General features: G+C 49.1%; 1 protein-coding gene across 1 annotated transcript in view; it reads right to left on the bottom strand.

Moving 5' to 3' along the window:
* Arhgef10 (Rho guanine nucleotide exchange factor 10) overlaps positions 1-20,188 on the bottom strand; it is a 70,684-nt gene that overhangs the window by 32,080 nt on the left and 18,416 nt on the right. The window contains exons 10-17 of the mRNA XM_050136507.1: positions 19,806-19,912; positions 13,771-13,848; positions 13,354-13,533; positions 11,471-11,587; positions 10,020-10,112; positions 7,256-7,426; positions 5,750-5,895; positions 4,197-4,372 (exon numbers count right to left, since the gene is read on the bottom strand). Coding sequence (XP_049992464.1) covers positions 4,197-4,372; positions 5,750-5,895; positions 7,256-7,426; positions 10,020-10,112; positions 11,471-11,587; positions 13,354-13,533; positions 13,771-13,848; positions 19,806-19,912 — 1,068 coding nt within the window. The remainder of the gene's footprint in view (positions 1-4,196; positions 4,373-5,749; positions 5,896-7,255; positions 7,427-10,019; positions 10,113-11,470; positions 11,588-13,353; positions 13,534-13,770; positions 13,849-19,805; positions 19,913-20,188) is intronic.

The raw sequence follows: 20,188 nt of genomic DNA on the forward strand, positions 1-20,188 counted from the left end.
TGTGTTCTTATTTGGATGAGGAAGACCAGAGCCAAATAAGGTACAGATACCCCGAGTCCCCAGGTTACCTGTGGACCATATACCAGATAATCCAATACAAAATAACCATCCGGCACAGAAGGTGGGGACCTGCTTCTCTGTCAGTATTATCAGTGTGTGGGGAGCAGGTTAGTACACAGAATCCCAACAGATGGTTCATCATCTGCCTTCCCAACCCTGAACCACAGCCTGAAAAGTCAGCGAAACCTTTTAGACACACGTTGCAAAGTGATTCCAGGAGATCTCAACACTTAACCCAACCCATGGGTCCCTGGAGGAGCCCAGTTCACTGGTTCCCAAGCATCTCTCTATGTGTGTCGTTTATCACGGAAACTCGACGAGACTAACATGCATGCTGTGTCCCCAACAGGAGTCTGTTTTCTGGGTGCTTGGCGCTGTGCAGGGGCAGCTCCTTGCTGCTTCTGCTGGCACAGCCTCACCCTTCCCAGCACTGGTTGCTAGGCAGTGACACCCACACTCTGCCTCCAATACAGAACAACAGACCCAGCTTCCAAACCTGAATGTTCCAGTCATTCAAACAGCAGAGAAGTCATGTGATTTCAATAAGAACAAGAGCTTCCACCTAGCTTCTCAAAACGCCCCAAGATACCAAGTCCAAGGGAGGGGGAAAGAAGACACAGAGGCCACCAAACTCTATAGGAAGAACGAGCGAGACACTCCATGTGAGTGAGCCGGCCTAGAGGGCAGTGTGTTTACTCCTAAGGACAGGCTGACCCCGGACTAGTGTTAGACAGGCCAGCAAGCCTCCTGTCTGCTGCGGCAACAGTAACCCCTCCTCTCATTTCTTCCTGCTGTCCTCGACTCAGAGATCAACATGGCTCTGATTCCCAAATGCTGGGCTCAAAGGCATGAGCCACCACCACCTGGCAGCAAACCTCTCTAATGCAGCAAGACACCCCATCACTAAGGCCTGCACACACACAGGACAACTTGAAGGAGTGGGTTCTCTCTTCCACTGTGTTAACGCAGGACAGCCAGGCTTGGTGGCAAGTGCCTGCCGAGCCATTCTCACAAGCAAAATGTCTTAAGTGCCTAACCACCAAGAAGAAGAAAAGTTAAACTGTACCTACTTGTGGTGATGACTGGCTAACCAGTTGGCTGCACAACACATTTCACTTCACGCATAAATACCAAAGCATCACATTAAACATTTGAGACACATCTGGCATGCAATTAAACCTCAGCAGGTGGGCAAGTCCAGTCTGGGAAGCACACCCGTCGTAAAGCCCTTCAAGAGTTAGTCATCACTGTCATGTGTAGCACTCAGATGAAGGCTCACTGGGTCTCAGGCAGCAAAAGATAACTTGGGCCTTTTCCAGTTCTGTGTTCCTAAGCATGGAGCAGCATCTCAGGGGTAGTCTCCCATGGACCCCAGGGACGGCTGACTGAACTTCCACAGCTGCCCCAGAACCATGGCTCTCTCAGGAGTACCCAGGCCAGCAGAGCTGCAAGCAGGGGTCACCAGCCGAGTGCACACATGCAAGGGTCAGGCAGGGTGACCACGTCCATCTGTAGAACCCCACGTCTTCCCAGCAGCTAGTTTTAGAGGCACTGCTTATGAGAACATGGTCTCCCTTTTAGCTGCCAAAGCTTTTATTCCTGCTTCTGTTATGGGATGCGTCCCACAGTGCAGCATCTGTGTGTCGGGATAGCCTGGCCGGTGCCAGTTTCACTTACGGCTCAGGACTCAGTGTTTGGTTCATCACAGCTTCTAATAAATACACTAGAGGAGAATACCACTTCATTAAACTGCAACGCCCACTGGAAACCACAACGCTCTTTAATTCGTCCTACAGATGACTTCTATATGGCACGCTGTTAGGCTAGGGAATAAGGAATGGCAAACCAGGGGAGAAACGAACAGATGAAGCCACACACCCACTAAGCTACCACCTCAGCTGATAGTATTTCAGCATCAGTATCAGCAGTGGGATGATGAGACACACTCTGCCAAGACGTGGGTTCATCCACAGTGAACAGCAGAGCAAATCTCCAGAAGACAGAACGACTGTCTCACTGTTGGAGAGCATGTAAAAAGATGCCCTAAGAAACGGCTTGGCTGAGGTCATCTCGGGGCTTTCTTATGACACAAAGCCAATACCTGCCTGCAAAGGGCGATCTGCATGCCTCCACGACTTCCCCAACTCCTCTTAGCAAGACAGAACAGCAATCCTCCTGAGCTCGGGATGAGGACTGCTCCCCTTAGCTGCTCGGCAGCCAGCATCTTATGCCACACCTCATCCTTGGGACAGTGGGTAAGCTCAGCTCTGGCTGGCCGGCTCCTCCTTCCTTCAGTTCCCTGTGCTCAGCTCCTGCTGTAGCCTTCACAGTGAAGTGGGAGAGAGATGCCCGGTGCTCCGGGATGACTCAGCTGTGCACAGCACTTGGTATGGAAAGGTCACCACCACACACAGGGCTTCAAGAAAACGAATCCTTTTCTGATTCTTCCTTACACAGAGCTGGTCACACCCTGCTTTACACTTTTCCCTAATGTTCTTACCGATTCTAACGCCATCCTACATTTGTATAGGACAAGTCATCAACAGAGAGAGGATAAGAAAATCTTAGAGAAGCTAAATAAGAAGGAGAACCCAAAGAAAAACATATAGCCATCCTCCTGGATATTAACCTTCATCAGGTGATGAAAGGAGACAGAGACAGAGACAGAGACCCACATTGGAGCACCGGCCTGAAATCTCAAGGTCCAAGCACGAGCAAGGAACTCAGGACCGCGACGGGGGCACCCACACACTGAGACAATGGGGATGTTCTATCGGGAACTCACCAAGGCCAGCTGGCCTGGGTCTGAAAAAGCCTGGGTTAAAACCGGACTCGCTGAACATAGCGGACAATGAGGACTACTGAGATCCCAAGAACAATGGCAATGGGTTTTTGATCCTACTGCACCTATTGGTTTTGTGGGAGCCTAGGCAGTTTGGATGCTCACCTTACTACTAGACCTGGATGGAGGGGGGTGGTCCTTGGACTTCCCACAGGGCAGGGAACCCTGGTGGGTCCTGGGGGGGGGGGGGGGGGGGGGAGTGGATGGGGGGAGGGGGAGGGAAAGGGGAGGCGGCGGTGGGGAAGAGACAGAAATCTTTAATTAATTAATAAATAAATAAATTAAAAAAGAAAGAAAGAAAATGTAAGTCTGTGTGTCCGCTATGAAGTTACCTCGCGATCAGCTGTCTGAACATTGAGAAGCAACCTTAGCTACAAACACACGTTAACACTGACAGCAACGTGAAACACAGCCCTTGCAATCAACACTCCCGAGTAACCTAGAGGGGATTCTAAAGGCTACTTGGAAAAATAATCAATTTCCCCTTGAATAAAATTTCAATGAGCTGTGACCATTTGGAACATCATTCTCTTCCTGCATCCCCTCCCCCCATTCTTCCCTTCCTCCTCACACTGCCAGTCTGTCTGTAATCTGTCTTAGTGTTCTAGGATATACTTTGGTACTTCAACTCTACTTGAGTGTTTAGATAAAGGTACTCGCTGCTTTAAGTGGCGGGTACAAACTACAGTCGGCATTCAAGAGTCTAATAACTGATACCATGTTCGAAGAACTAGTGTCCCAGGCAGACGACCAAACAGTTAACATGCCAGGAATTAGCAAAGTTGCCTGTGTTTCCCCTAAATGCGCATGCCCAACCAGAAGGGCTGCGTTTCAACACCTGCTTTCACGCTTCTGTGAGCATCAGAAATGAATTCATCAGAAAGGTTGAGGCTTGTTAAGGTTATGGGCATTTTCCCATTCACTCTGGTTTAATTGGTCCAGAGGCAGAGGTCAACCATGAATTAAATCTAGCTAGTCTTTATTCAGGTTTAAGATGGAAGAGGAGGAGAAGGCAATGATGGCTGCTCTCAGGTCAAAATCTCCAGGCTGAACCATGACTGTGCAGTGCCGAGTCATCCCCAAACACCACCGTCCTCCTGTGCACCAGCTCCCCCTCCCCACGGGGGGCCAGCTGGCAAGGAGCAGAGCCTGCCCATGGTCTTATGACAGCACTACTGATCAATCTACTGACACCTTGTAGCCAAAGCAGTGTGGAGACAGGGTTCTGTCATGTCAGACAAACAGACAGACCAAGGCAGCAGATTCCATAAAAGCGGACAGGACTGTCACTCACGTGGCTTCACGTTGGCCACCACAGCCAGGCTTTCAGGCGAGTGTGTGGTATGGTGCCTGCTGTGGTCCCCGGCGCCAGAACTACCTCCGTACTCGATCACATCCACGTGTCCTAAAGGGACACTCCACTTGAGCAGGTATCTCTGGTTCATCACAGCGTGGCTTTCATGTGAGGTCCTAGAACAAACAGAAGCTGTTACTTCACGGATGACCGTGGGGCCAAGTTCCAATGCCTCCCGTCCCTCCCGCGTCCCCAAGCTGCAGGGTAGTCGCCAAGGCACTCAGGATCCTCCTGCAAACAGCAGTCTCTGGCTCCGGCTAAGGCCTCCAGCGGGATGGGTAAGCAAAATCCTCTCCACAATCTCACTCAGAACCTGAGAACTCACAGCAACCCTGTCTGAGGAGTCTGGAGAAAATGTTCCAAGTGTGCAGAGATGTTCTGGGTTGACTCTAGCTTCCCGTTTATCCTTGTACGGATGACTACATTATACTAACATTGATAAAATTAAGCCAATCCCACACTCCAGGCGTGACTGAAGCATTTGCTGAGTGCACAGAAGGGAAACGAAGACCTGGGGATTCTCTTCTTTTACTACAACATGGAAAACAAACACAGAACACAAACACCTATGACCAAAGCAGCAGCAGAGCCCACAGCTCACGCAATTATACACATGAACAGCCACAGCCATGTCACCAAGGGTGCTTCAGACAGCGTCTGCAGGACCGTACTGACCCTCGTGGTCAACGCCCTTCACTTGATGACAAGGAGTCAGAGGCTTGGCAAGTGGGGTGACTCTGCCTATCAAGTATCACCCACATATCCTCTCTGCCAGAATTCTAGTAGTGGGAGGAGGGTGGTCACTTACTCACAAGGGTGAGGGTGGGTGTGTGGCTGCACAGTTCCCAGCCCGATCTCCAGGAGGGATAACCTAGATGCCATGCCCCATACCTTCCACAGTGCAGGCAGCATGCTAGACCACTCTGCGTTACCAAAGGCTTATCAACTGCTCCTGCAAGGCCAGCAAAAACCTCTCACCAGCACCTGGAGCTGGCTCCACAAACTGTGAGGCCCTACCTCCCAGGTTCCCTCTGTTCTGAGGACAAACCGAGTGACAGAACTAATGGGGACAACTGGGAGTGGACCCAAATGTAAACATGCCGGGAAATAGCTATTTAGAGGAGGGAGATGGGAGGGCACAATTCGGGGCTAGCTCCAGCACCAGCCGACGTGAGTACACCTGATGTCCACCAGCAGACCCACTGATCCTCAACAACTCAGTGCCAGAGTTTGTCTGTGTGTAATGCTTGGGTGTCACCCTCAGCACGCATAATAATAAAATGCTAACATTACTACTACTGAGGATGATGATGGTGGTGGTGGTGGTGATACAAAAGCTTTCAATGAGTTTGCCTTCATTAAGGTACTGAATTTGGCCACAGTCTGGTGCAGTTCAGGCGAGAGACTGAATGCAGCCTCTCTCTCCCTCATTCTCTGGTGTACACAGCGTGTTACTGTAAGGCCGACGCCGTGTGACGTGGGTTCATTCTTACCGTGAGCTGACAGTGGCACACATCAGCACATCATTCAACATGAAGAGTCGGCGTTCTTTGGTCTTCATGATTTCTCCCTTGTCATTGTAAACGGTCTCGATCACGTCATCGGATCGAACGAGGTACCGATTTCCACTGCTGAGGAGCTGAGTGTTCGAAAGGACACCAACACAGTCACTACATCGGGGTAGGGAAGGGGCCCTGCTGAAATGTACAATCTTAAAGGATCCATGCTTTATGGCTTAGTCTCTGGAAGAAGGATCCATAGCTCTTGCTCTCTCCTCACACAGAAGCTACTGAGCTCAGTGTGTGACTTTAAACCACTTATCTTATGAACAGCAACACTGGGGATGAAAAGTCACTTAGCAACTGACTTTAAAGCAAAGGTAAGTCTGTACCTAGCTTAATTTACTGTTGCTGATTTGCCACTATCGGTAAATGTACACAGGACTTCATGCAACCCATCATGTGTTAGACCACTGAGCTACACCCCACAGGGGCTGTATCTGGACTTCTCATCGTCTGCCACTCTGTGTTGCTGAACCAAAGAGACATCAGCTGAAGGATGCTCTGCACCGATCAGTACCATGGGATGTCACTTCATGCTCAGAACAGTAAACACAGCACCTCTGGCCCAGATGACTGTTACCACCTCTGAGCCTAGCCTATCACCCTGACTGCCCAGCCCCCAGAAACTGGCTAGAAGCTGACATCATATCTGGGCAGAGGATCGCGGTCAGGTGCTTTTGGGCTGCAGTCAGTATGCCTTCCTTCCCAGGGAGCTCTCACATCTAGCACCATGGAGATGCACAGCTATGAAGGAAGTAAACTGTATCAAGAGCAGATCCGGCTGTAATTCTCTACTCAAAAGCTTCCAGTCACTGAGACACTCAGAGAAATGCCTCTCACAATAGGCAGCCATAACATTGGCAGCAGGAAGCCACTGGGTATCATCAAGCAGGACGTCTCCCCCAAGGAGAAGAAAATGAATGTGGCATCAACAACAATAGCAGAACAACACCGCACCAGTTAGCAGGGCTCCTACATGGACACTTGCTCCCCCCACAGACGGGGCCTTAAGCCAGCATCTGAAGGCCTAGGGAGGTCTGTGGTGTGCTACAAGAAATCCTTCTGAGAAGAGGAAGCCAAGCAGCCGGGCCCAGGACCTCTTTGTTCTGGAGCACACCATGTTCAGCACAGGTGGACAGCGGCAAACAGCTAACCAAAACAAAATACAGGATTTTGAAACTAAAGCTCAGAGTTGCTCTTAACCTTTTTAGGGTTCTTGGTTCCAAAAGGGGGTACTATCAAATCTATGAGCCCCTTTGCTGAGAAAACAAGTAGGCAAAGGTGAGAAGGTTTTACAAGCAACCTCAGGTATTCCTGGCCCCACCCACCACAGTTAGCTGAGCAGAGGGAGTTACCCTAGGAATTAAACTATCACCCTGGCTTGTTAACATGAAGCATAAATACTCCAGCGAAGGGCTGAGAAAAACCTCTCCTGACCTTGTTCAGGTATCTTTCATTTATGGCTTTTGCTATCTGTTTGACTTCACAGCGCTGGTCAGCATCTCTTTTTCTCTCGTTTAGTTTCTCCGCCAGGGTTTCGAGCTCCGTCAGTGCCATCTGAAGGGGCAGCCTGTCAGGGTGTCCTTTGGCTGTGTTCTTCAGCATGTCCTGTGAGCAGGAGGCAGGGTGTGGATGGTCAGCAAAGATGCTTCCACGCGCAACACTTAGCAGACTGCTCGGTCAGGCAGCTGGAGTGACGTGGGCAGCCAGCCACTGCTAGAGGAGGATCGGGGCTCAGAGAGGGACAAGAGAATCACCTCAACTGGATAAATAGCCAGCCACCTCTAGAGGAAGATTGGGGCTCAGAGAGGGACAAGAGAATCACCTCAACACCTGGCTAAACAGCCAGTCAGCTCTTAGTGTAAAAATGAAACTGCTGATGAAAAAAAAAAAAACACAGTGTGGGCCCCTGGCATAGGAATACGCCACCATCTCAGAAGCCAACAGTGGCCCGGACAGAACAGTCAGGCTGCATTTTTCTCCTGGAGTCAGACAACTGTACCTACTCACCGGAGCTCCCGGCAGTGTTAACTGTGCTGCTGTGGCATCTACTATCCCACAAGGTCGACCCACCCAGCAGGTCTGTGTGCCCTGTCTCTCCACGCCGCACAAAGGACGTACGGCAATGCACTCCTCTCTGCCCCCTCAGACCCCAGGCCTTTTGCAGGCTGAGGCAAGCACTGTACCCACCCATTCACACTGAGTTTTTCCAACAGCATGTACTTAAGCTGAGTCTCCAGGTCCCACCTGATAATCCTCACACTACTTCAGTCTTTTTCATCCTGTTACGGAGACCTTGACGCCACTCTTGCAGCTGTTCTGGGGTACCGTAGCCCACACCGCTCCAAGACTGCGGGCTGAAGCTACAAGTGTGTGTGCTCTACTGACCTGCTGACAGGGCACTCCCTGAACCTTCTCTTTCTCCTAACACTGGAGACACACCAGTACTGAAGCGGGCCAATCAACAACCCTACGGTGACCTCTGGGGACTCTCACACTTCTCACCCTAAAGCAAAAGCAAGAAATGGGGCCAGCTGTGGGGACACAGGCCATTCCAGCAGGCCAGAGGCCGAGGTAGGGGATCAGGAGCTCGAAGCTGAGATGAACACTGAGTTCAAGGCCAGTCTGCGTGTTGTCTCACCTGCTACACAGCTGTACCTGATGCGGTCTCTAAGTCTCTTGAGGGCAATTAAATGTGCTCCTCTAGTAAAGCCATCAGTGACGAGAAAGGGAAACAGCCCTGATGCTGAAACAGGGAGGAAAGTCAACCTAGCAAGACACAGCATTTCCTCGAGTCAGCTAAGGGAAGAGACCTTAGCTTTCTTCACCCTTGTGCAGCTGAGAGAGCGGCTGACGCTGGACACGGAAAGCCCGAGGTTGGCAAAGGCTGGATGGAGAGACGTAAGCATGGGAGATCCCTGTGACGTGATAGGAAGGTGGCGCGGCAGGTGCTGAGCACCACAAGATCCAGCTCAGATCACTGCTGAATGGACCAGTTAACTAGTCAGATTCGCCCCCTAGAGAGCAGCCGTACAGAGAAGGACTTGTCTGAAAATAGCCGTGATGCTTGACAAAGCACAGTGCAGCGGATGCAGAGGAAATCACTAGAGCCGGAGGAGAAGGCTGAAGGACGGCCACAGTCACCAAAACCTCACAAAGGGCCAGAGAAGCCAGCGTCCCGAGAAAGAGGCTCTGGCAAGTGAACAGCACAGGGCTTACACATGGACGTGCGGGCAGGAATGGCAGCACCCATTCCAAAAGAGGCTCTATAAAGAGGGGCAGGAACTACCTGGCTTTCACCTGGGGCTGACGCTCCCCCATTGCTACAAACAGGGCTGGGGATGCTTCCTGAAGGGGCTAACAGGTATCACAAGCACCCCTACTCAGAGCTGAGCACGGCTCTATTTCATGCAGCACCCCCTTTTTATAAGGTATCTCAACCATCACCCTGGTGTCTTTTTCTGTATAAGCTCTGCTTGCTAACTGATTGCTCCCCTGGAGCCAAACGGTAGCCTTTTCTGAAAACACTCTCGTGGCGTTCCACACAGCCCCTGGGCAGCCCTTCAGCCAGTCTTTTACGGCCGTTGTTCAAGAGTCCTCAATCTTCAACACCTATTACTCCGATTCATCAATTCTCCCACTTTGACCAACTCTGCTGTTAAAAGACATGGACATCGTATGTATCTCTGATGACCAACTTCTCCCTAAACGTTCTGTCTTTTAACAGGGAAAGATCTCGGCACAAACAGCCCAAAGGCTCCAGTCTTCATGACCAATATGTCCCTACCCTGCATATAAATTACATGACACTCTATCAACAACAAAACAACAACAAAACCACCAAAAAAAAAAAAAAAACAAAACAAAAACCCCTGAACAATTTACAGGTATAGAGATGACTCAGGAGTTCAGGGCACTGGCTGCTTTTGCAGAGGACCCTCTGGTTTCCAGAACCCACGTGGCAGCCCACATCACCCTTCAGTGCCCCGTTTTGGTCCACAGCCACTGTGGCTGCGGGTGACTGTGCCCTGCTGTCCCCTGACAGCAATAGACTAGTGACCAACTCCAGGTGCAGCCCATCTATTTGCAGCCACTAAGGAGGTCTATGATTGTTGAGAAGGGAGCCTTCGGAGTCTCACCACTCCTGCCCCTGGTCTTTTCACCACAGTGACAAGCACATGCTCTCTGTAGCCCAGCATACCTGCAGCAGGAGGATGAACTGCGGGAACCTCTGGATGGGCCGCATCATAAGGCTGTGGAGTGTAACTCGGTCCGGACTGGAATCCTGGCTCAGCTACAGAGAAGAAGGACAGGCTCAGTGCATGCAGTGGACCAGGCTTGCTGTGTGCCTGCTGCCTACAGTGCGAGGGTGATGGACAGGCTGTGCAATAAGAGACTTTCTAGAACATGTGGAAAACACTTTCTACACCAGCCCTTGGGAAGACTCTGCTGATGCTGGCCCCAAAAAGGGGCCATTTCTGGCTATCTCAGGCCCTGATACAGTTCCCAGAGTCCTTAAGGTTCCATGTTGGTCAGTCTGCTCCAGGAGAGGCTGTGGACCCTTCTGCTATTTCAGAGATAAAGTTCCTCCCAGCACTTACCAGTCATCTTTACAAGTATCTCTGAGCACCCAGAGAGGCACCAGTACTGGACTTCCTGAGGCCATAGGTGGCCCTGACCCTGGGTTGTCTCCTTATAATAACCCCACACAGGGAAGGTTGCTACAGGGCACACAGACACAGCAAGGCTTAGCTAGGCCTAGACTCAAGGTCACCTGGCCCTGGCGAGGAGAATAGGAGGGAATATAGGCACTGCAATGCCGCAGTTTATATCAGCATCAAGCTCCTGAAAAAACCTTCAGAGGAAATCAATTTCTAACTTGGTAATGTCTCTGTTCCCTCTAGGGAAAGAGATGATGATGTCACAGCTCAAGGAAACAGAGCTCAGCTTCTCCAAAGCCAGAGGACATTTAATTTCTGGATGGCGCTCCTTGAGCTGACCATGTGCAGTGGGGACCTTTCCAGGAACACACTGTGCCCCGAAGCTTTGTCATTCAGCTGAGACTGAGCGGGGATGTCCAAGCTCCCTGAAGGGACTTCAATCTGTAGAGCAACCTCAGCTAGGTTTTCACGCCTGGGCCTCTGAGGTCTGCCTGCAGACCAGCACCCACCAGGGAACTGCCCTCCACTGTGGAATGGAGGAAGGCAGCAAGGGCTTGGCGCTCTGAGCCTGACATCAGGAGGCATAAAGCCCACATCTCTAGCATGGGCTCCTCATGGGGTCAGCCTTTCCAGGCCTTGTCTACTCTGTCTCAGGGAGGGGCTCATTTCCGACTGTGATCTAGATGCAGGCTACTGTTACTCCAAGCACCACATGGAGATGGGAGGCCCAGCCATCTGCGGGCTCTGACTGAACTTCCTTTACATCTATATCCATACAAGCATACTTTTAAGGTATGCAAACAAAAGTTCTTCAAAAAGCTACGTACAGCCTAAAATCCCATCCCGCAGAGACCCGGGGTCTCATCATGACTCTGCAGTAAACAGCACAGCATTTCAAGGCCAGGCTCAGGCCAGCTTCATTCCAAGGCACTTTGCTATGGACTTGTCATAAGATAATGGTCCAAACCCACACCAGTGCAAGTGTGCTTACCTTTAAGAACTCAAGGAAGGCGGGCTTTGTGGCGCACGTCTTCTTGAGGACGGCCACAGCCGTGCTGAAGTTGTTCACATATTCGCTGTAAGCATCCAGCACCATGGACTTAGAGAACTGGAGAAAAGAGATTGGGAAAGGTGTGGCTTGAAGCCTGCCCTTCACAATGCTTTCGCACCACAAACCACTGGGGCTGCATGAGTTCTTTTTCCCTGCATGCTTGCAGCGCACTTGATGCCCACCTGGCTGGACATTGCTAGGCTGGCCCCAACGCACCTGTGCCTGCACTTTAAGATAGGAGGTAAACCCTGCTGGCTGCAGAGGAGCACAGCCAGCCAGCTCTAAGTTACCTGGGCAGACACAGCTGCCAAGAGAAGAAGGGTCATCACACAGTGGCCCCAAAATCCTCCCTTGGGGCACAACCTACCTCTGCAAACACAGGGGAAGGTTGACCCCTTCCCCAGGTGGAGATATGACACCCATATGCTAACATTTCCTATTCTTCTGCAAACACAAAGGCTTCAAGATGCAGGAAGAGGCAGGCCTGGTGCGCCTGGTATCAACTTTCAGAGACCAATTATTTCTCGTTCTTTCACAAAGACACCGTGTGTCATCAAGGGCAGACAGGTGACTGATATGAGCATGCTTTCCAGAAGCTTTTCTCTGGCTGTGGGGCGCGAGTGTGTGTGTGTGTGTGTGTGTGTGTGTGTGTGTGTGTGTGTGTGTGTGTGTGGCCTGGGTAATGACGCTGAAACGCGTGTGTTTGCTCTGTCCACTTCATCAGGTATTTGTTCAAACTATACCGAGAAAAGGGCTGGGCCAGCACCACGCTTAGGAAACTGAGTCCAGACACCTTGAGTTCAAGGCCAGCCTGGAGTACAAAGCAAGATTCTGTCTCAAATCTCTAACAGGGCAGGTGTGGTGACTCAGAGGGTAGAGGAGCTTGCCCACAACAACAACAACCTGAGTTCAATGCCAAGGACCCAGAGTGAGAGACAAGAGCAGACTATGAAAGCTGTCCTCCGACTTCCATGAGTGCCCCCAACACACAATAAAGAAATAAATTGTAATTTAGAAAAAAGAAAAGAAAAAATAACTGTTAAAAGTTTGCTACATCACTAATGTAGTAGCATCATTTAAGTTCACAAGAACTTCACCACAAACCTTCAAGCAAGCTTCTCTCCCTTGGACAGCAACCTTAGGTAATCACAGAGCTAACTGGTTTCACCTACAGCCTTCTCCATCTGGACGGAAGGGGAAACAACACACTCCGGACCTAACCCTCCTGAAGAGGAAAGATACAATGACTCCAAAGCAATGACATAGAAATGCCATGCCCTCAGCTCGTGTGTGGCTGCTTCTGCTGCCAGGAAATGTCACCTGCAAGCTGCCTGAGCTCTGTATTCCTGCATCACCAAGGAGCACCAAATCCTAGGTCCAGGTAACGAAATATCAGGTCAAAGAATAATGGCTGGAGAAAAACATCCAGATATTTTTTTCTGCCTCGTTTTATACAATCACCAGGCATAGAGAATATTGTGTAGAGAAAGTATGGCCTACACTGGGGGGGGGCACAATGACACTACACAGACAGAGCCCTCGCTTGGGAACGAAAGCAGGACTCACTTCATGACTGTGCAACGAAAACATAATCAGGTGTGTACACTTAAGCCTCTCTGGACCTGTCTTCCCGTCCTGAACCTCTGCCCAGGCCCGTCTGTCCCCTGGGAAAGGGGCCCCTGCTCCTTCCCTGAGTGTACAACTGGATCGGGGCATTAAATTTATCAGCACGCATCCTTAGGGGCTCTGGGGTCTGAGAAGTGATCCACCCTGAGAGCCCACAGAGCTTCAGGTGGGGTGTGGAAGTGGGGCTGCTGAGTTACCGAGGCCACGAAAACGTCGCCGATCGTTTCCACTGCATCCCACTCAGACACGCGGCTGGCCAGTGCGATCTGGAACATGGAGTGGCATTGCAGGATCTCTTTGACCCGATAAAATACCATCTTGAGCTTCCTGTCACTCAGGAGCCGGGGCTCCATCTCAGACAGCGGCTTCTCATATTGCTGAACCAGAAACAAGTACGGACAGTTCAGTCACCCGAGGTGGCAAGAGAGTTATTCTCACTTCAGAACAAATCACGTGACCCAACGTCAGCATGCAGTCACAAGAGTTACACTTTTTGGAGAATTTCTCACACTTGTACACTCTGGGTCATAAATTATATGCATATGACACATATCCAACAAAACTATGTGCGGACGAGGGGGAGGAGGGTGAAGCGTGCCGCAGGTGCTGGGTACCTCCAGAATCCTCCGCAGAGCGTCCACGTAGTTCTTCTCGCTCTCGACAATGGAACCCAGGATGTACCTCCTCACAACCTGTCAGGAAGGGCAAATAAGACGGCAGACAGTTCAGGATGCACACAGGTAAACTTTACTTCCAGGTTATTTTTGCCAGATGTAATGGTGCACATCTCTGGTCAGCACTGGAGAGACAGGGGCAAATGGAGCTTCGTGGTTCAAGAATGAAGCCGTTTACATAGCAAGTTTCAAGTTGCCAAAGCCACGTCTCAAAAAAAAAAGTAAGATTTTTTTTTCTGATTTATTTTCAAGACGAGGTTTCTGTGTCATTTTGGAGCCTGTCTTGGAGCTTGCTCTGCAGACCAGGCGGGCCTCGAATTTACCTGGCAGTAAACCAGGCTGGCCTCAAACTCACCCGGCAGTAAGGTATCTTTAAAATAGAGTTAAAGAAGGCCTCTGAGGAAATGTTGTAAGTGGTATGCTAACTAAACAGCACAGCAGGCATAAAACACATCTCTGGTGATACAAGTGTCACCTTAATACCTCAAATTATAGCTGGGGCAGTGGTGGTGCACACTTTAATCCCAGCACTCGGGAGGCAGAGGCAGGCGGATCTCCGTGAGTTTAAGGCCAGTCTTGTCTACAGAGCAAGTTCTAGGACAAACTCAAGGTTCCAAAGCTGCACAGCAAAACCCTGTCTCAAAATCAAAAATAAACCAACCAAACAAACAAACCAACAAAAAGCTCTCAATTTATAAACTATGACAACAGCAGGACAAACAGAACAATAGCAAGAAAAACAAACTGGCTTTATGCAATGTCCATGATCTGAATTAACCAATCAGGTTTCAAGTTCTCAGTACCACAATATGTGATGCTTCACGTATAAACTGAGGGCAGAAAAGCTTCAATCTCAATCCAATAATGCTGCTAGCAATAGCCACCTAAAAATCATTACTCCTAAGCTGCAGACGAGCAGACTGCCTGCAGAAGACGGAACAACGGACTGCTATGCTAACACACACCTGGGCAGCGTGTTAACACTCTCCTGTCATGGGAGATGTGACCTTCTCACGAGAGATTGTGAGACACTTGCATTTAAACCACATTTTCTGATTTTTTTCATTGCTAATATAAGAGATCAGCATCCAGCTGTAACATGTCTGCAAAATGCCAGCAATGATATGGGGTAGTGTCATTACCCCAAATACATCCTAGCAAGTATCAACCTATCAACCACTCCACTAACATGGAAAATAAGGCAAAATACTACAGTAGAGTTGTCCTTAAATCAACACCCACAAACATACACATGCTTAACACATGCATTTGTACACACATTACCATCACACATGATATGGACACACACACACACCACATTCACACCAGTACACACCAGAACTTTTCTAGCAAACACTTGCTAAATGGCATGATCTGCAGATACTGCAGTGCCACCTAGTGGCAAAGACATCATTTCCACCCTGAACATTCAAGATTCAGAGTTTAACTATGATTTATGAAATATTAGCAAAGACGGTCATTGCTCTCTTACAAAAAGGACTACATATTGAACCCACAAAACTAAGGCTACAATGAACCTTCCAAAGATGTCGAAAGAAGCTCAAAACTCTGTGTGTGTGTGTGTGTGTGTGTGTGTATGAGAGAGAGAGAGAGTGTGTGTGTGTGTGAGAGAGAGAGACAGAGAGAGACAGAGAAAGACAGAGAGAGACAGAGAAAGACAGAGAGAGACAGACAGAGAGAGAGAGAGAGAGAGACAGAGACAGAGACAGAGACAAACAGGCAGGCAGGCAGGCAGGAAGTGTGTAAGTCAGAGACCAAGCCTGTGTGCCATCCCCGGGCACTTTAACTTTTTGAGACAAGCTCATTTGCTGGTCTGTGGCTCACCAGTTCGGTAGGGCTTGCTCATCAGAGAGCCATAGGGATCTGGCTAGCCTGCTTCCCCAGTACTGGGATGTATCTCACCATGCTCAATGTGTTACACGGACTCTAGGGGGTCAAACTCAAATCCTTTCGTATATGTAGCAAGCATTGTATGAACACAGGCTTGGTAGCTGATACCTGCCATCCCGGTAGTTAGGAGGCCCAGGCAGGAGGACTAACAACATACCAGGCGTAGCTTATGAGTTCCTGACAGCTTGGCCTACAAACCCAGAACCCACCTCAGAAAGCACAGATGAAGCGGGTAGAAGCACTCTGAGCGGCCATGAGGCCATCCTCACTGAGCTCACTCTCAGGAGCAGCCTGAGCCCGGAGGGTCCACACCATTCTGTGGTCATTCTTGTCCTTACATGGGATGCTGTAGGGTGACTAAGATCTGGCGCCCTCAGGATGCAAATAATTTCCAATAGCAATCTCAAAGATATAAGAGCTATCCTACCGCTTCCTAAAATAGGACATGAAAAGAGCATCCAACGCAGTCTTTCTGGTTAGTTATACGACTTTCTTCCTATTTCAGAAGGGGGGGAGGATCCAAAAGCATCAACACCCCCAGTTTAACCTTTAAAGACAGAACTCTCAAGGAAAACTCAGTTGCCAGGGGGAAAAAAAAAACAGACGTGAATCACAACTATAGGAAAGCAAGCTGGACAAAAAACAGAATTCCAGGAGCTGCTAAGGGCCTTGGTACCATGTGAAAACTGAGACCTTATCCACGGCATGCAGGAGGGGAGTTGGGGTTAAACACAATCAATGTGGCGAGCTAATCCTTGTGTGGTCTACAGGGCCTTTCTGCAGAGATGTCTCTACTTAATCATCACCTGTGTATCTTCATCTCCACCCTGTCCATCCTACTAACCACAATGAGCACCCAAGAGGCTGCTGGGATTATGGAGGTGTCAATACCTCCTGTTTAAAAACCTATGAACGGACTGCCCAGATGGCTGGGGGAGAAAGCACTTGCTGTCCAAGCCTGGAGACCCAAATTCCAACACCAGAACCCAAGGTGGAAGGAAAGAACTGATTCCCGGAGGTTGTCCTCCAACCTACGCACACACACCATGGCATCACCTACTTGTGCGCGTGCACACACACACACACACACCATGGCATTGCTTACTTAAACAACACACAGACACACATACACACACACCATGGCATTGCCTACTCACACACATACACATGCACAGACACATACATACACACACACACACACACCATGGCATTGCCTACCATGGAATCGCTACCACATTGTGGCGTTACCTACTTGCACACATACAGACACACACAGAAATACACATACATCATGGCATTGCCTACCTTCACACATACCTATACACAAAATAAAATACAAATAAATAACAAAATCATAGCAGTGGCTGCCCCCACAAGAACACACACACACACACTACTGACCATTTTGTGCAGCATCCCCATCACTCACACATCACACATCTACCCACGGCTTCCTCGCGCTCCTGCTCATTATCTCCCTCTACCCCACACCCTCCCCCATTTCCCACATCTCACGCTGCTATCTCCACACACAGCTCACACGCTGCCGGTACCCACTACCTCCTCACAAACCACGCCTCTCTATTTACTGTCTCCTCACACCGGACCCTAACTTATGATCCCACCTACCCTATACCCCTGCCCACCGTTTCATCTACGCCACACCCCTGCTTGCGTGTTCACACATTCTGCGCCCTATTAACAGTCTTAACCCATCAGTGCTCTCGGTCCAGTTCCAGCCTGTTCTTTTTGTTTGGATGGTGTTTGCTAATGGCTCTCTGGCTCCTCGGGCTCATTCTACTTCCCACCTCTAGGGACCTAGGCTAGTCACACCTCCTCTGTGGAGCTGCCCTTCCTCCTACAACGGGCAGCATTTCCTCTGCGCTTCCTGTCCAGCACAGGGATGTCGACAGAGAACAGGATCCAGGCATCACTCATATCGTTTGTCCCCAGCATCTAGCTGAGATCCCACATATGACCAAAGGCTGGAAACAGTGACCTCAGAACACGTCAAGAATGGTGCCAGTCTCTCCTTTGTCATAACTCATGCTTGAAAGAGGTGGGAGAGCCAGGAAGCAAGAGAGGGTGCGCAGGGTTCTTTGTGCCTATGGCAATCTGTCCACAACCCTTTCCTGGCCAGCAGTACAGGTCACTTCCCCAGCTAGGCACAAGAAAGGGCTTCAGAGTGGGTCTATGATGAGACTGGAATACAAAATCCGACTTTTCCACGTGTATTTATAGGGTGTGGTTCAGATCATCGCCTCCTCCATGGCCAGCTTTCTCTTTGTAAACTGCACACAGACAGGGGACCACAGGCACTGGAGAGCATCCAGCCTTGGCCCTGACGGCCGATAACTAACCAGGCAGTTCCCAGGCTGTCCACACCTCCTTACTGTGTACGTATAACCCTCTGATAGACATCTCTTACTCACAGCCACTTCTGCCTTGGCTCCATTTTCAATGCTAAGAGAAGGTGAGCTTGCTGACCGGGCCTGAACAATAGTAACATCCCCTAGATATCCTCTTTAACCCTTTCAACGCTAACCTTGCACCGTAGCATGTTAGTTTCCTTTTATGCATCCATGGTCTGAATCTATTTACCTATACACGATCTATGCATCTCTATTTATCACCAGCCTGTCTACCTATCCATGGGCTCATCTCTAACTTATTAATCTTCGTTTATTCATTTGTCTATTATTCACAAACTGAATTATGTCTCAAAAACTGAATTATGGTTTGTTTCTTGTGTTTTCCTTTTACCAAGGAAAATCAAATTGAAACCACTGACTTCCAGCCACCTCCCCGAATTTACTGTCAGATGTTATGAAACAAATTATATCCAGATAATTTCATCAGTTATTAGAAGTCTATCATGTGGGGGCTAGAACGATGGTTCAGTGGTTAAGAGCACTGGATTCTTTTGAAGAGGACCCAACTCCAGTTCCCAGCACCTACATGGTGGTTCACAGCCGTCTGTAATGCCAATTCCAGGCGATCTAATGCCCTCTTCTGACTGCCTTGGGTACCAGGCATGCACATGGTACACTTACATACATGGAGGCAAAACACGCACTTCCATAAAATAAATTAAGTCTTTAAAAAGAAAGTCTATCCCTGGATGGAAGTGGGTGGTCCTTGGACTTCCCACAGGGCAGGGAACCCTGATTGATCTTTGGGCTGATGAGGGAGGGGGACTTGATTGGGGGAGGGGGAGGGAAAGGGGAGGAGGTGGTGGGGAAGAGACAGAAATCTTTAATTAATTAATAAAGAAATAAATTAAAAAAAAGAAAGTCTATCATTTTAATCTAAATTTTAGGCACCTGTGTATACATCTTTTACATACACTTGTATACTGTCTCTTTAAGGGTTTTACTGAGATAGGGTCTGGCTATACATCCTACCTTGTGAAGCACGATTAATAAAAACCCAAAGACAGAAATTGGCGTTCAACCTGAAGGTCAGAAAAGCATAACAGCCAGCCACTGGCTCTTACCTTTACCTCAGTCCGAAATGGGGATCCTGCCTCCATCAATCTCAGAATGAGATTGTTTTATATGACTCTCTAGGACTGGGTTAAAGGCATGCACTGCCCTGTTTCTATGGCAAACTAGTGTGGCTACTGGGATTAAAGGTATGTGTTACCACTGCCTGGTCTGTAAGGCTGACCAGTGGGGCTGTTTTATGCTCTGATCTTCAGGGAAGCTTTATTTATTAAAATACAAATGAAATGCCTCTACAAGATTGGCCTCAAACTGGCAGCAATCCTCCTGCCTCAACTTCCCCAGTGCTAGAGTCACAGGCGTGGTTCACTATGTATTACTGCCTCTATAAAATTATTATATCGGTATGAGCTAGAATAACTAACTTGTGACAGAGGAATTAAGTTCCACGCAATTCTCACCCTTACACTTGGAGGTGAAATCACGGTATTTAGGGAACTGTGCTGAGGCCAGAGCAAAGACCAGATCTCATCGCTGGTGTAGGGCAAACTGTGGAAGCCCCGGTGTATGGTGGGTGATCAGAGACAGCAGCAGGCCCTCCAGTGTGAGTACCTCACTCACCTGCTGCTGAGACAAGCCCTCGGGCATCGGGGTCAGGACAGCCTCCGGGTGCTTGCATTCAACATCAATGAACAAATTCTGCTCTTCTTCAAAACAATACCTGTGATCTAAAAAAAAGGAAAGTCGAAATGCACAAGTTTCACATTCAAATTCTGTATTTATGACATCATAGTACAGTAAAACAAGCCATGTTTTAAAATAAAATAAATCATCTTTGTAAGAAGATTTCAAGTCCAAATACATACTTTCCACATGGCTATTATTAAATTGAAAATTTAACAAACCCAATAAAAAAATTCTTCCACAAGGGTAATTGAGCATCAGCATTGAGATTTTGAAGTTCATCTTTAGTTATGTAGTCAAATGGTAAAACAGAAATAGAT

This window comes from Alexandromys fortis, unplaced genomic scaffold (assembly GCF_014885135.2).
Source record: "Alexandromys fortis isolate MF-2015 unplaced genomic scaffold, M_Fortis_MF-2015_v1.1 scaffold_3, whole genome shotgun sequence".
Classification (NCBI taxonomy): domain Eukaryota; kingdom Metazoa; phylum Chordata; class Mammalia; order Rodentia; family Cricetidae; genus Alexandromys; species Alexandromys fortis.